At 45.7% G+C, this 15,295-nt stretch overlaps 2 protein-coding genes across 2 annotated transcripts in view; one reads left to right on the top strand and one right to left on the bottom strand.

Moving 5' to 3' along the window:
- The window catches only part of LOC134396311 (zinc finger protein 345-like), a 190,452-nt gene extending 181,559 nt beyond the window's left edge, over positions 1 to 8,893 (top strand). The window contains exon 7 of the mRNA XM_063122759.1: positions 6,230 to 8,893. Coding sequence (XP_062978829.1) covers positions 6,230 to 7,968 — 1,739 coding nt within the window. The 3' untranslated portion in view covers positions 7,969 to 8,893. The remainder of the gene's footprint in view (positions 1 to 6,229) is intronic.
- LOC134396281 (zinc finger protein 420-like) overlaps positions 1 to 15,295 on the bottom strand; it is a 918,719-nt gene that overhangs the window by 596,783 nt on the left and 306,641 nt on the right. The window lies entirely within an intron of this gene.

The raw sequence follows: 15,295 nt of genomic DNA on the forward strand, positions 1-15,295 counted from the left end.
ACCAGTTCTTCACACAATTTGGAAGCTATACTTCTTTTAATGCAGTCCAGAATAGCATTTGCCTTTCTTGCAGCCATATTGCACTGTTGGCTCATATTCTGCTTGTGATCTACAACAATTCCAAGTTCCTTCTTGCTCTTAGTATCCCTATTAAATCTAATTCTGTTCTATTCAGCCCAGCATTCCAGCCTATCAAGATCACTTTGAAACTTGTTTCTGTCTTGCAGGGTATTAGTTATCCCACGCAAATTTGTGTCATCTGCAAATTTGATGATAATAATAATTTTATTTCTTACCTGACTCACCACTCTGATCGAGGCGAGGAATAACATCAAGGCAGGGGACGACATTCCTTGCATCTCTTTGTCCAAATCATTAACAATTATGAGAGCCCTCGGTTCTTGTCCCTACTCTGCCATGGAAACCCACTGGGTGACTTTGGGCCAGTCACATACTCTCAGCCCGACCTACTTAACAGGGTTGTTGTTGTGAGGATAACACCGCCTTGGGTTCCTTGGAGGAAAAAAGGACAATATAAATGTAATAAATAAATACAAATAAAAATGTTGAAGAGCACTAGGCCCAGGACTGAGCCCTGCTGAACCCCGCTCATTACCTCCCCCAGTTTGAGAAGGTACCATTGAGAACCACTCTTTGAGTCCGATTCTGTAGCAAACTGTGAATCCACCTAATAGTTGTTCCGTCTAGCCCACTTTTAGCTAGTTTTTTTAATCAGAATATAATGTGGTACTTTGTCATAAGCTTTGCTGAAGTCAAGGTATATTATGTACACAACATTCCCACAGTCCACAAGGGAGGTTACCCAATCAAAAAATGCATTTTGATCTCATCTATCGTTTGCTGGGGCTAGGAATGACCCAGCAAACGATAGACCAATCAAGTATGCTATCAAAGTATACTTGAGGATGAACAAGCAGGATTCAGGACAGGCAAATCTACTTTAGATAACTGCAACATTCGGCAGTAAAATACACCCGTAGCAGTAGCTCCCGGCTATATGCAGCCTTTGTAGATTTTAAAACGGGATTCGACTTGATCCCTAGATCCAATTTATGGGGAAAACTTAAAAACACCACAATTGATAAACGCCTACTACGGTTGATGGCTAAACTGTATAGCAACACAAGCCTTAGAGTAAGATTTAACAGAGAAGGTCAGCTCTCCAACCCAATTGCAGTCAATAGGGGGAGCAAGGAGGCGTTCTGGCCCCACATCTGTTTAACATATATATATATAAACTCCTTGATCCAAGGGCTCCAAGCTTTAGATATACACACCCCAAAAATAGCAACTAAAAGAATACCCATACTGCTGTATGCAGACGATGCGGTCCTTCTCTCCTTGTCTCAAATATAACTTAGAAGAGCCCTAAAGGCCGTTGCCCTACATTGTAAGGAGGACCGATTACAAATCAATTACACTAATTCAAAGATTATGATGTTTGCCAATAGCAACAAGATCCACAGATGGTATATAGAGAACAATGAGACAGAACAAGTCTCTTGTTTTAAATATCTAGGTGTCGTTTTCCAAGCTTCTAGAAGGAAAACGGTACAGATCAACTCTACCTCCTCACTTGCCAAGAAAAGCTCAGCAGCCATTCTGAGGTTCTTTCGTACGAGGAGGAAATTTTATTCCAGCTGCAATTAAACTGTTGCAAAATTGAGAGCACAGCTCTTGTATGGAGCACAATTGGGACCATTTTCCAAGTTAGCCATATATGAGAAAATACAATCGGGCTTCTTAAGGTCATTATTTCTGACACCAAGAAGTGTCTCCAATGCGACATTACGAATGGAGAGTGGATTAATTAGAATTGAAGCTAATGTGTGGCAAATTACTATATTTACCTGGCTTAGACTTAAGCTGACCCCAGCAGGGCTGTTTCCCCTAATTTTGTGGGGTGTGCACGGACCCCCCGATCCGCTTCTCTTCCAGATCCGCAATTTGCGGATCGGGCCACTTCGCTCCGCCCCACTCCACCTATAGTCCGCTCCGCTGCGGAGCTCCGGATCCGGATCGGAGCTCTGCTTTTCCCCCCCATAGGCTTGCATTGAAATCCAAAAAAGTATACAACGTTTTTTCTGTTAAAGTTAGAAATCTCCAGTTTGGCTCCATGACACCTCATGGACGTATACACACGCATGCCAAGACTCAAGCCAATCCAAGCGTCCCCTGATTTTGGGGGAATTTTTGTAAATCGAACACCCCATTTTCAGACGTGGACTGTTCTCCGACAATTTGACAGATAAAAAAGTTGGAAGTGGGCACCCTCACAGATGCCATCTAGATCCACAATCATGCCAAGTTTCAAGCAAATCCCATCATCCCCTGATTTGTGGCGGGGCTTAAACCTCTAACGCACCACCTCTAACCCCAATTCACACCCCTTTCGATATCTCCGTCAATTTTCACATTAGAAACCTCAAACTGGGCACCATGATAGATTATCCATTGATACACATGCATGCCAAGACTCAAGCCAATCCCATCATCCCTCGATTTTTGGGGAATTTATGAAAATCGGACCACCATTTTCAGACATGGACTGTTCTCCAACATTTTGACAGATAAAAAAAATTGAAGCAGGCACCCTCGCAGATGCCATCTAGATCCACATTCATGCCAAGTTTCAAGCAAATCCCATCATCCCCTGACTTTTGGCATTGCTTAAACCTTTTAACTCACCCCAAATCAAGTCCCATGCTTGAACTACGTCAATTTTCACATTAGAAACCTCAAACTTGGCACTATGATAGATTATCCATGGATACACATGCATGCCAAGACTCAAGCCAATCCCATCATCCCCTGATTTTTGGGGAATTTATGAAAATCGGACACCCCATTTTCAGACATGGACTGTTCTCCAACATTTTGACAGATAAAAAAAATCGAAGCAGGCACATCCACATTCATGGCAAGTTTCAAGCGGATTCCATCATCCCCTGATTTGGGGGGGGCTTTAACCTCCAATGTAACACCCCTAACCCCAATTCAAACAACCCTTTTCTATATTTCTGTCAATTTTCACGTTAGAAACCTCAAGTTAGGCACCATGATAGCTTATCCATACATGCTTGCCAAGCCTCAAGCCAATCCAAGCCTCCCCTGATTTTTGGGGAATTTATGAAAATCGGACACCCCATTTTCAGGCATGGACTGTTCTCCGACATTTTGACAGATAATTTTTTTTGAAGTGGGCACCCTCTTAGAAGCCATCTAGATCCACAATCATGTCAAGTTTCAAGCAAATCCCATCATCCCCTGATTTTTGGCGGGGCTTTAACCTCTAACGCACCACCCATAACCCCAATTCACACCCCTTTCGATATCTCCGTCAATTTTCACATTAGAAACCTCAAACTTGGCACCATGATAGATTATCCATGGATACACATGCATGCCAAGACTCAAGCCAATCCCATCATCCTCTGATTTTTGGGGAATTTATGAAAATCGGACACTCCAGTATCTCAGGGATTTAAAGCTGCAGACAGCTCAATGGGGCCATTTCAAAGGAAATCCCAACATGCCATTTATTGGGGAGTAGAGATAAACCTATATGAATCTTCTTCCACACTTGAAAAAATTATATGGAACTTCAAAAAGTCTAAGTGAGCGCAGGAAGGACTTATCCCCTGAGTCAAAGCAGCACACACACACAAACCATCCCTGCGAGGTGGGCAGGGGAGGAGGGAAGGCAGGCAGGCAGCAGACATTTCTGGGGGCATAAGGAAGTGAGCCAAGGATAGTTTCAAAGCCGGTAATGCAAACCATCCCTGTGAGGTGGGAGCAGCACAGAGAGATGCCTTTTCTTTTGCATCCCATAACTAGGAGGCTAGGAGGATAAGAGTAAAGCTTTGTGATCCTTGCTTCAGAGTTGATTGACTGCACTGTGATCACAGCCATTATTAAACAACAAAATAATAATGTTAATAGCAGTACTAATTAATATTAATAACAACAACAACAACAATAAGGAGTTGAACCACAATGAAAGCCTGCCTGACTTCACTGAAGAGGAAAAGCCAGGAGAGCTTGGGTTATGGGGTGTAAATATAAAATGGAATAAATAAATAAATAAATAAATAAATAAACAAAGGAGGGGTGGAATTAAAAGCAGCAGTGTTGCTGAATAAACAACAACAAGATTTTTTTTTAAAGGCTACCTGGCTTTTACCAGTAAGAGGGAAGTGGACGTCCCACGGGGAGGGGAAACTGTGCCAATTTTGACTGGCCCTGTCTAGGGACCAGTCTTTAAGAAGCGACCTTCCACTTCAACTCATGATAGGCATTAGTCTCCACTGGTTAACCTTTGGAAGGCTCTGATGACCCTTCAGGGCAGGACACAGTGTGTGTGTGTGCACTGGGCACGTCCACATGCCCTAGGGGACCTCATCCCCTTGCACCACATCTATTCAGTTGTTCACCAAGGTTAGGGTGGTTAGCAGTGCTGTGTTTCCTATCTGTTATTTATTTGCTTAGTATATGATTTCAGGTTGTGTTTGTGCATTTGGTGGGGCTAATGTTTTAAAAAACACTGGGAAAAGTCCATTCAGACTAAGAAAGAGAAGTTTCCCAGTATACCAAGTTACCTGTTTTGCCTATCCCATCCTCCAACTTTGGGATCATGTGATCATGACTCTGCCTCTCAGCACTTCAAAAAGGTGCCTCTCCTGCTTTTGTTACCCGATTTAAAAAAAAAGTATAGCAAGCGAACCGCACTACGCAGAGAGCTGAGAGTAGGCTCAAAATGACCCCCAGCCACGACTCTCTAAGCACAAGAAGTTTAAGAAAGATAGCTTTAAAAACAACACAGTTATGCCCTATTCTTTTCCGCAATGGAATCCTATGGGCGAAATTTTCCAAAATGGCGATCGGATCGCACTGTGAAAAGAGAAGCACTCCGCCTATGGGCGCTTCTCTTTGCCGTGCTTCTAAGGGTCCGCGGTCCGCTTCTACTCCGCCTCTGGGCAAGGCAGAGCAGGCCAATTTGCTTTTGATTCTCCGATTCTAATCGGAGCGGAGCACACCTCTACTAATTTTACAAGACAATTATTAGTTGTAATGGTGGAACATTATCAAAGAGAAATTATGCACCTATGGGCTCTCTACAGAACATCTACTAGCCTTAGGTTTAGAAAAAGCCAAAGACCTTGTTAAGCAGCGCATTTGGGATATTAAACTGCAGAACGATCTAAGCCAAATCCTCTTTATTTACCGTTCTCCTCAAGTTATACAGGGCGTTGGCCCTGCGGCCTATCTGAGCTCCCTTACATATTATAAATACAGGAGGGCTTTAATAGGGCTTGCTATAATGCTCTCCCTTCCAAGTTCACAGAAGGCAGATATCCAGGAATTCCAGTCCCCCAAAGGTTATGCCCATGTGATTCAGGTGAGATAGAGACATCCTCTTAGGTGCTTTTACACTGCTCATTCTACTCAGAGGCCCAGTCAGGCTTAATCCATCCTCTACTACAGGACTTTCCAGGTAACACCGAAGAATATTTTTACCATGTTCCTCCTTGCCGATGGAAACCCCTTAGTTACCTATAAGGTTGCTAAATTCTGCCACTTGGCTCTGAGGACATGTCATAACCTCTTAACCTCGGAGGACTGTTAAATCTCCGGGAGATGGAAAGTAAGAATCTGTACTACTTTGTATGGTTGCTGCTGCTGGATTAGAGGGAACACGGCAGTGTTCCCTGTGTTAAGGATGCTCAGTAAAAAAAGCATTCCACCATGTTAAAATGAGTTATTGGGGGGTGGGTCATTCTAGCATCCTAAAATGAAAAATACTTCACCAATCTTTCTGAAATGGAGTACTGCCAGAAAGAAATGCTGGTTTTATATACCCTGCACGTTTCAAGAAGATTGGTGAAATATTGAGGGCAGGATGTCACTTTAAATGACAAAAGGGGGGAAGCATCTCTGTTCCAAACTGGCACAAAAATGCTTCCGGGCTGGTGACCATTTTTTTGCGCACAAATAGCTCCGAATTGAGCTACTTTATGTGAGATATTCCAAAAAAATGAAAGCATTGTATAGCAGTCTAGTTCTCAGTTCTATTGATCATTGGGATATTTAATATGTTTGGAAGGATCTGCCTCACTAACGATTTTTTTATATGTATCCTGTGAATCAAATCAGCAACCGTTGGTTTTGTTCCAAGATTTCAAGACGATTTCTCTGTTTATATTTGCAGGTGATCACAGGGAGAGCAAGAAAAATGGCCTACACCAGAGAAGGAAAACTGAAACTGAAGAGAAGAGGGAAAACAAATCCATTTCTTTTGAAGGATCAGACGTCTGTAAAACTCCAATACTAGAAGCAACAAGAAAAAAGAACATTGACAACAGCAAGAACCAGAGGAAAAGCTCTTGGGACATAAAAACTCAGAAGATTCATCTTAGCAAATATCAAAGATCTCAATACTTAGAGTGTGAAAAACAATTCAGTTTCAACACACAACTTAAGTTGTATCAAAGAGTTCATACTGGGGAGAAGACCAATAAATGCTTAGAGTGTGGAGAGAGCTTTGCTCACAGCACAAGCCTTAAGCTGCATGAAGGAATTCACACTGGGGAGAAGCCCTATAAAAGCTTAGAGTGCGGAAAGAGCTTTGCTCAGGGTTCAAAACATAAGCGGCATCAAAGAACTCACACTGGTGAGAAGCCCTATAAATGCTTAGAGTGTGGAAAGAGCTTTGCTCATGGCACACACCTTAAAAAGCATCAAAGAATTCACACTGGGGAGAAGCCCTATAAATGCTTAGAGTGTGGGAAGACCTTTGCTCTGAGCGCACACCTTAAGCTGCATCAAAGAATTCACACTGGAGAGAAGCCCTTTAAATGCTTAGAGTGTGGAAAGAGCTTTGCTTTCAGCACAAGCCTTAAGCAGCATCAAAGGATTCACTCTGGGGAGAAGCCCTATAAATGCGTAGAGTGTGGAGAGAGCTTTGCTCAGGTTATAAAACTTAAGCAGCATCAAAGAATTCACACTGGGGAGAAGCCCTATAAATGCTTAGAATGTGGAAAGAGCTTTGCTCACTGCACACTCCTTAAGAAACATCAAAGAACTCACACTGGGGAGAAGCCTTATGAATGCTTAGAGTGTGGAAAGATCTTTGCTCATAGCAGAAACCTTAAGCAGCATCAAAGAATTCACACTGGGGAGAAGCCCTTTAAATGCTTAGAGTGTGGAAAAAGCTTTGCTCATAGCACTAACCTTAAGGGGCATCAAAGAATTCACACTGGGGAGAAGCCCTATAAATGCTTAGAATGCGGGAAGAGCTTTGCTCACAGCTTCAGCCTTAAGCTGCATCAAGAAATTCGCACCGGGGAGAAGCCGTATGAATGCTTAGAATGTGGGAAGAGCTTTGTTCTGAGCTCAAAACTTAAGCGGCATCAAAGAATTCACACTGGGGAGAAGCCCTATAAATGCTTAGAGTGTGGAAAGAGCTTTGCTCAAAGCACTTACCTTAAGCAGCATCAAAGAATTCACACTGGGGAGAAGCCCTATAAATGCTTAGAGTGTGGAAAGAGCTTTGCTGAGAGCAGGAGCCTTAAGCAGCATCAAAGAATTCACACTGGGGAGAAGCCCTATGAATGCTTAGAATGCGGGAAGAGCTTTGTTCTTAGTACAAACCTTAAGCGGCATCAAAGAATTCACACTGGGGAGAAGCCCTATAAATGCTTTGAGTGTGGAAAGAGCTTTTCTCAAAGCACTCACCTTAAGCAGCATCAAAGAATTCACACTGGGGAGAAGCCCTATAAATGCTTAGAGTGTGGAAAGAGCTTTGCTGATAGCAGGAGCCTTAAGCAGCATCAAAGAATTCACAATGGGGAAAAGCTCTATAAATGCTTAAGAGTGTGGAAAGAGCTTTGCTTGCAGCACACGCCTGAAATGGCATCAAATAATTCGCACTGGGGAGAAGCCCTATAAATGATTACAGTGTGGAAAGAGCTTTGCTCAGAGCACAAACCTTAAGCGGCATCAAAGTATTCACACTGCGGAGAAGCCTATAAATGCTTAGTGTATCATTTATAGCATCATAGAATAGCAGAGTTGGAAGGGGCCTACAAGGCCATCGAGTCCAACCCCTGCTCAATGCAGGAATCCACCCTAAAGCATCCCTGTCAGATGTTTGTCCAGCTGCCTCTTGAATGACTTTAGTGTGGGACAGCCCACAACCTTCCAAGGTAACTGGTTTCATTGTCGTACTGCTCTAACAGGTAGTTTTTCCTGATGTCCAGCCGGAATCTGCCTTCCTGTAACTTTAGCCCATTATTCTGTGTCCTGCATCCTGGAGTGACTGAGAAGAGATCCTGGCCCTCCTCTGTGTGACCACCTTTCAAATCATTTAGAAGAGCTATCATATCTCCCCTCAATCTTCTCCAGGCTAAACATGCCCAGTTCTTTCAGTCTCCCCTCATAGGGCTTTGTTTCCAGACCCCTGATCATCCTTTAAACATTAGGGTGACTATATTTTGGAAACCAAAACGGGGGACAACATGGTCGGCAAAGGGGGGTGTCCAGCACCAAGGGGGCGTGCCCACCCGAACATATCCTTGGTCACTGCTGTAAGGGATGCGTGAAGGGAACTGGGAATGGCCTGTCTTTTAACGTGTTAATTTTATTGTTATGGTTCATAGGAAAATGGAGATAAGCAGCCCAGCTGCATGGGGGAGACTGGTGAAGCCAGGAACCGCTTGAGGCATGTTCGCCCGGCCTTGAGAGACATTAACATCTCAGGCGGAGGTGTGAAAGATCTACGTATGAAAAGCCAAGGGGAGGGGGGAAGCAGTTGGAGAAAAGAAACTATAAAATATACTTTTGGGGGGGGGGGAGTTCAGCGTGGCTGGCTGACTCCAAGACTGGGTGATGTATGAACTGTAGTTTTAGTTTTCTGGCTTGCTTTTTCTGGGTTCTTCTATATATGCATGTTTTAATAGTTTTAGTATGCTAATCCCGTGTAACCTACCCTTTTCCAAATAAATGGTCTTAAACCTCCAAATTGTGAGCTGTGAGCGTTTTTTCCGGGGATCTGTGCTAAATCCAGTCCAAGGGCCAGCTTTTGCTGGTGCGGGCTTCCTTTACATGGTGGGCAGCGCTGGGATTCGACACAGATCCGGAGGAATGAGGCGCTGGTAGGAAAAGGGAGAGTGATGAAGCATAGGTTTGAACCCAGATTAAGCAAGGTCGAGTAAGCCAGCCAAGGATGTCTCAGAATCAGGGAGCGGAAGCTCCAGGAGTAGAGTTATTGGGGGCGACCTCTCAGGAGGGAGCGAAAGGGGAGTCCAGTCCAGCCACTGTCGAGTGGGGGTGCAGGGGACACCCGGCTCCGAGGAGAGGGCCCGGAGGAGACATGCTGTGCAGCTCTGGATGCCAGGCGAGGAGCGGGAGAAGGCATGGTTCGAGGTCCAACCGAAGATTTCATTTCCCAAGGTGATGATGGAAGGAGACACCTCGAGCGTGTAGGTCCCGCACCCACAGGGAACCCTGCTGCTACAGACCCCTCGTCCGCAGGGAACGGAGACTGAAACGGCCCGGGCATGAGGGCCGAAGGGGAGAGCGAGGAAAAGAAGGTGCAGCTCATGTATACTGAATGTTTGGAGCTGATGTCCCGCCACGTGAGGATTGTGGAGAGGGGGAGCGCTTGGGCAGCGGTTTGACAGACCGGCCTTCCCGATGTACCATGAGGGAGATGATGTGGGAGCCTTTCTGGCACTCTTTGAGGATGCGTGCGATGATCTGGGAGTCTTGGAGAACCAGAGGATGAGTCTACTGCGGCCACAAGTTACCGGAACTTTGAGAGGAATGATAGCCACCATCCCTCGGGAGTTACGCCATGACTATACACATTTCAAGGCTATAGCCAAAGAGCAGTTTGCCCTCACGGTAGAACATTGCCAGCAAAAGTTTCGACAGCTGACCAGAAATCCCAAGGAGACGTTCGCCGCTTTCGCTACTCGTATGATGACGGCTATGGAGGCTTGAATGGATGCGGAGGGGGTTAAAGACTTGAAAGGAGCCAAAGACCTGGTGGCCAAAGAACAGCTCTATTGACAGTTCCCCGAAAAGTACGATGCTTGGGTGGGAGAGAAGAACCCCTCAACTCTGATGGAAGCAGCGAAGATGGCATACCGTCTGCAGGCGTTCGAGCGGAAGGGAGCCGGAGGGACCCCGCGGCCTATGGAGAAGGGCCAGGAGAGACGTCCTGGAGGAGGGTCGGTGGAAAAGAAGGTGGCGTGGCCTGGAAAGGAGCGCCAGGAGAAAGGAAGTGCACCAGGCGGTGCGGCGGCGACCGGACCCCAGGCGAGTGGGGGGTGCTTCTACTGCAAGGAGCCGGGGCACTTGAAGAGAGAGTGTCCCAAGCTGGTGGCCAAGCATACGGGAGAAAGTGGTGGTCCAACCCCTCGGCCGGTGGTCCGGGCGGCGGCAGCGGCCTCACTGGCACTGGCATCCCCGGTGTCTAACTGGAGCAACGACAGCGAAGGGGAAGTAGCTGACCTGGAGTGGGAGTACATATGCACCGAGTCAGCCGGAGTGGCGCAGGCAACGGCGACCCCAGGGAATCCTGGTTCCGCGACGGCTGTCTCCATGCGGTTGGTGATTCCGGCCCAGCTCCAGTGCAGTCGTAGGAAATTCTGTGAGTGCATGGTGGTCGATGGGAGGCCAGTTCGGGCTCAAAGAGATACCGGCGCGGACCTTAGCAGTCCCCACGTAGGTCTGCTTAAGCCAGGACAAAAACTTGTGGATTGAACTGTAACTGTGACCCCGTATGGGGCGCCTCCATTCGAGGCACCGCTGGCTCGAGTGAACGTTGAATACCGGGGGCGGAAGGGGGAGATAGTTATCCTCACGCATACGGAAGGGCCAGCCTTTCTTTTGGGTAAGTTACCCAGCTCGCGGTGACGACCCGGAGGAAGGCAGCCCAACAGAAGGAAGAACTGTGGGGGGGGGGGAGATCTAGCGGGCCCTTTAACAGAACCTTCCAATACCGAATTTTCCAAAGAGGGAGGGGAAGGTAGGAACCCCGACCCCGCAGGCTTGGACACGCCAGAGTTTCGCCAAGAGTTACAGCAGGATCCCACTCTACAGGAGTGTCGGGAGGCGGCAGGTGGCCCAACGGAGGGGAGAGGGAAAGTGGGGACGGCTGTGTTCACTTGGGAATGGGGAAGGCTTTACAGACAGTTCTCGCTCAAAGGAGGAGGGGGGGTGGAAAGGAAACAGGTGGTGGTGCCCCAGTCCTCACAGGGGAAGGTGTTGGAAGCAGCCCATGAGTTGCTGTGGGGGGGACATTTGGGGATTCGCCGAATGCTGGAACGAGTGAGCCGGGACTTCTACTGGCCCGGGGTCGCCCAAGAGGTACGGGATTTTTGTTCCTCGTGCGACACCTGCCAGCGAGTCAGGTTCCCTAAAGATCATCCAAAGGCCCCCCTCTGGCCATCGCCCATTACAGAGGTAAAACAATGGATGAACAGATCTGATTCAAACTTGGTATGGCTAATTCTCTCCTTGAGCTATCATCGTGCCAGCTTTCAGCCCTTTATCTTTAAAAAGGTCATTTTTAAAAATAATTTTAAAACCTGAAACTTTTTTTAAAAATCCTAAAACTCAATGGATGAACAGAACTGTTTCAAACTTGGCATGGCTAAAGTCCTTGTTAAGAGTAATCATGGTGCCGTTTCATCTCTTTATCTTTTAAATAATAATTTTAAATCCTCAAATTTTAAAAAATTCAAAAAAAATCAATGGATGAACTGATCCGTATCAAATTTGGTGTGGCTAAAGCACCACCTAAAACCTATCATGGTGCAAAGTTTCATCTCTTTATCTTTAAAAATGATGGTTTTAACAATAATATTTAGGGGTGTGCACGGACCCCCCCGATCCGCTTCTCTTCCAGATCCGCAACTTCTGGATCGGGTCCGCTCTGCTCCACTCAGATCTGCCTATAGTCCACTCTGGTTCAAATTCGGCACCATGACACCTCATGTATGTATACACATGCATGCCAAGACTCAAGCCAATCCAATTCTCCCCTGATTTTTGTGGAATTTTTGAAAATCGGACACCCCATTTTCAGACATTGACTGTTCTCCGACATTTTGACAGATAAAAACTTGGAAGCAAGTACATCTGCATTCATGGCAAGTTTCAAGCAGATTCCATCATCCCCTGATTTTGGGGGGGGCTTTAACCTCCAACGCAGCACCCCTAACCCCAATTCAAACACCCATTTCTATATCTCCGTCAATTTTCACGTTAGAAACCTCAAGTTAGGCACCATGACACCTCATGCATGTATACACATGCATGCCAAGACTCAAGCCAATCCAAGCCTCCCCTGATTTTGGGGGAATTTTTGAAAATCGGACACCCCAGTATCTCAGGGATATTTAAAGCTGCAGACAGTTCAATGCGGCCATTTCAAAGGAAATCCCAACATGCCATGAATTGGGGAGTAGATAACCCTAAATATGAATCTTCTTCCACACTTGAAAAATTATTTGGAATTTCAAAATATCTAAGTGAGCGCAGGAAGGACTTATCCCCTGAGTCAAAGCAAGACACACACAAACCATCCCTGTGAGGCTGGCAGGGGAGGAGGGAGGGAAGGCCGGCAGGCAGCAGACATTTCTGGTGGCACAAGGAAGTGTGGCAAGGATGGCTTGTTTCTTTTTAAGCCAGCAGTAGCACATTGCAAACCAACCCTGCAAGGCGGGTGCAAGAAGTGAGCAAAGGATGACTTGTTTCTTTCTAAGCCATCAGTAATGCATTGCAAACCATCCCTGTGAGGCGGTCACAGAGGAGGAGGAAAGGCAGGCAGAGAGCCAGGCAGAGATATGCCATAGATCTAGTATGGTGGAGTCAGTCCCGGCAGATGCCCCACCACAGCAGCACCCCGGGGGAAAGGCAGGCAGGCAGCAGACATTTCTGGGGGCACAAGGAAGTGAGCCAAGGATAGTTTCAAAGCCACCATCCCTGTGAGGCAGGAGCAGCACAGAGAGATGCCTTTTCTTTTACATCCCATAACTAGGAGGCTAGGAGGATAAGAGTACAGCTTTGTGATCCTTGTTTCAGAGTTGATTGACTGCACTGTGATCACAGCCATTATTAAACAACAACAAAATAATAATGTTAATAATAACAGTACTAATTAATATTAACAACAACAACAACAACAACAAGGAGTTGAACCACAATGAAAGCCTGCCTGACTTCACTGAAGAGGAAAAGCCAGGAGAGCTTGGGCTATGGGGTGTAAATATAATATGGAATAAATAAATAAATAAACAAACAAACAAAGGAGGGGTGGAATTAAAAGTAGCAGTGTTGCTGAATAAACAACAAGAAGATTTTTTTTAAAAAGGCTATGTCTGTCTTTTACCAGTAAGAGGGAAGTGGATGTGCCCAGGGGGAGGGGGAAATAATGCCAATTTGACTGTCCCTGTCTAGGGACCATTCTTTGAGAAGCAACCTGCCACTTCAACTCATGACAGGCATTATCTCCACAGGTTAACCTTTGGAGGATTCTGATGATCCTCCAAGGCAGGAGTGTGCACTGGGCACGTCCACATGCCCTAGGGGACCTCATCCCCTTGCACCACATCTATTCAGTTGTTCACCAAGGTTAGGGTGGGTAGCAGTGCTGTGTTTCCTATCTGTTATTTATTTGCTTAGTATATGATTTCAGGTTGTGTTTGTGCATTTGGTGGGGCTACTGTTTTAAAAAACACTGGGAAAAATCCGTTCAGAGTAGAAAGAGAAGTTTCCCAGTATCCCAAGTTACCCATTTTGCCTATCCCCTCCTCCAACTTTGTGATCATGTGATCATGACTCTGCCTCTCAGCACTTCGAAAAGGTACCTTTCCCATTTTTCTTACCCAGTTTTTAAAAGAATTCTAGCAAGCGAACCGCACCACGCAGAGAGCTGAGAGTAGGCTCAAAATGACCCCCAGCCACGACTCTCTAAGCACAAGAAGTTTCAGAAAGATAGCTTAAAAAACAACACAGTTATCCCCTATTCTTTTCCGCAATGCAATCCTATGGGCGAAATTTTTCAAAATGGCTATCGGAGCGCTCCTTGGAAAGAGAAGCGCTCCGCCTATGGGCGCTTCTCTTCGCCTTGCTTCTAAGGGCCTGCGGTTCGCTTATACTCCACCTCTGGGCAAGGCGGAGCAGGCCAATTCACTTCTTATTCTCCAATTCTAATTGGAGCGGAGCACATCCCTACTTCTTTGTAAATCTATATTCCTGGTTACTTTTCTGTTTTGTGGCACTGAGTAATTTTTATACACATTTTAATATATATCCACAATGACAGACAGACACACACAACAAATTCAGAATGAGAAACATTTTATTGTTTGTAGCCAATGGCCATTACATCATCATAAAACATTAAGAACATTAAAACATTAATCTGTTTGAAACCGTTAAAACAATAAAATAAATTAACACATTAAACTAAATAAGGCAGCAATAGAACACGTCATCTTGAATCAATGCCATACTCTTTGGCTACAGCTAGACCGAAGCTTTCTCCTGGGATCATCCAGGTTTTGCCCCTGCCTGAGCAGTGGATCCCCTGTGTGTTACCTAGATGAACAGGTTTGACCCCTGAACGATCCAGGGATAAACCTGAGGTCTAGCTATGGCCTTTGTGTTATTATCTACCTTACCCAAGGTCAGAATCCAGACTCGCCACAAAAGCTCTCCTTAACTTAAATGCTGCTAGGGCAAATTGGGCCACCCTATAGCTTACAAAGTTGTCCGTATCTGCCAGCAACCACCTGATTTTAAACTCCTCCGTGTAACCGTCAAAAGAATTTAGGAAGGGGAGGATGAATTTAATCCATGGTGATTTATAAAGACGGCAGTGAAGGACATAATGCACCAGGTCCTCAACTTGGCCTGCTCTGCATATGCATAGACGCTCACTTACGGGACAGTTACCATATCTCCCCTTCAAAAGTTCCATGGGCATCTGTTGAAGTCTTCATTGCGTGAATGCTCGCCTGACAGGGGAAAAAGTTAATTCCTTGAGGTATGAAGCTATTTTGTGGTCCTACTTAAACTTAGGATACCAGGCGGCCAACTTACATTTCCTAACGTGTTCAAGGTCAATCCCAGTCTCATTACTAAACATTAGATCATGGATTTGGTGAATAGATAGATCATGTAGGCTTGTGACCAAGAAAGGTGAATAGGAGGACATCAAACTTCTACCAGTGCGCACCCATCCCTCCCTATCCTGTAAATC

Source organism: Elgaria multicarinata, chromosome 3 (genome assembly GCF_023053635.1).
Source record: "Elgaria multicarinata webbii isolate HBS135686 ecotype San Diego chromosome 3, rElgMul1.1.pri, whole genome shotgun sequence".
Lineage (NCBI taxonomy): Eukaryota > Metazoa > Chordata > Lepidosauria > Squamata > Anguidae > Elgaria > Elgaria multicarinata.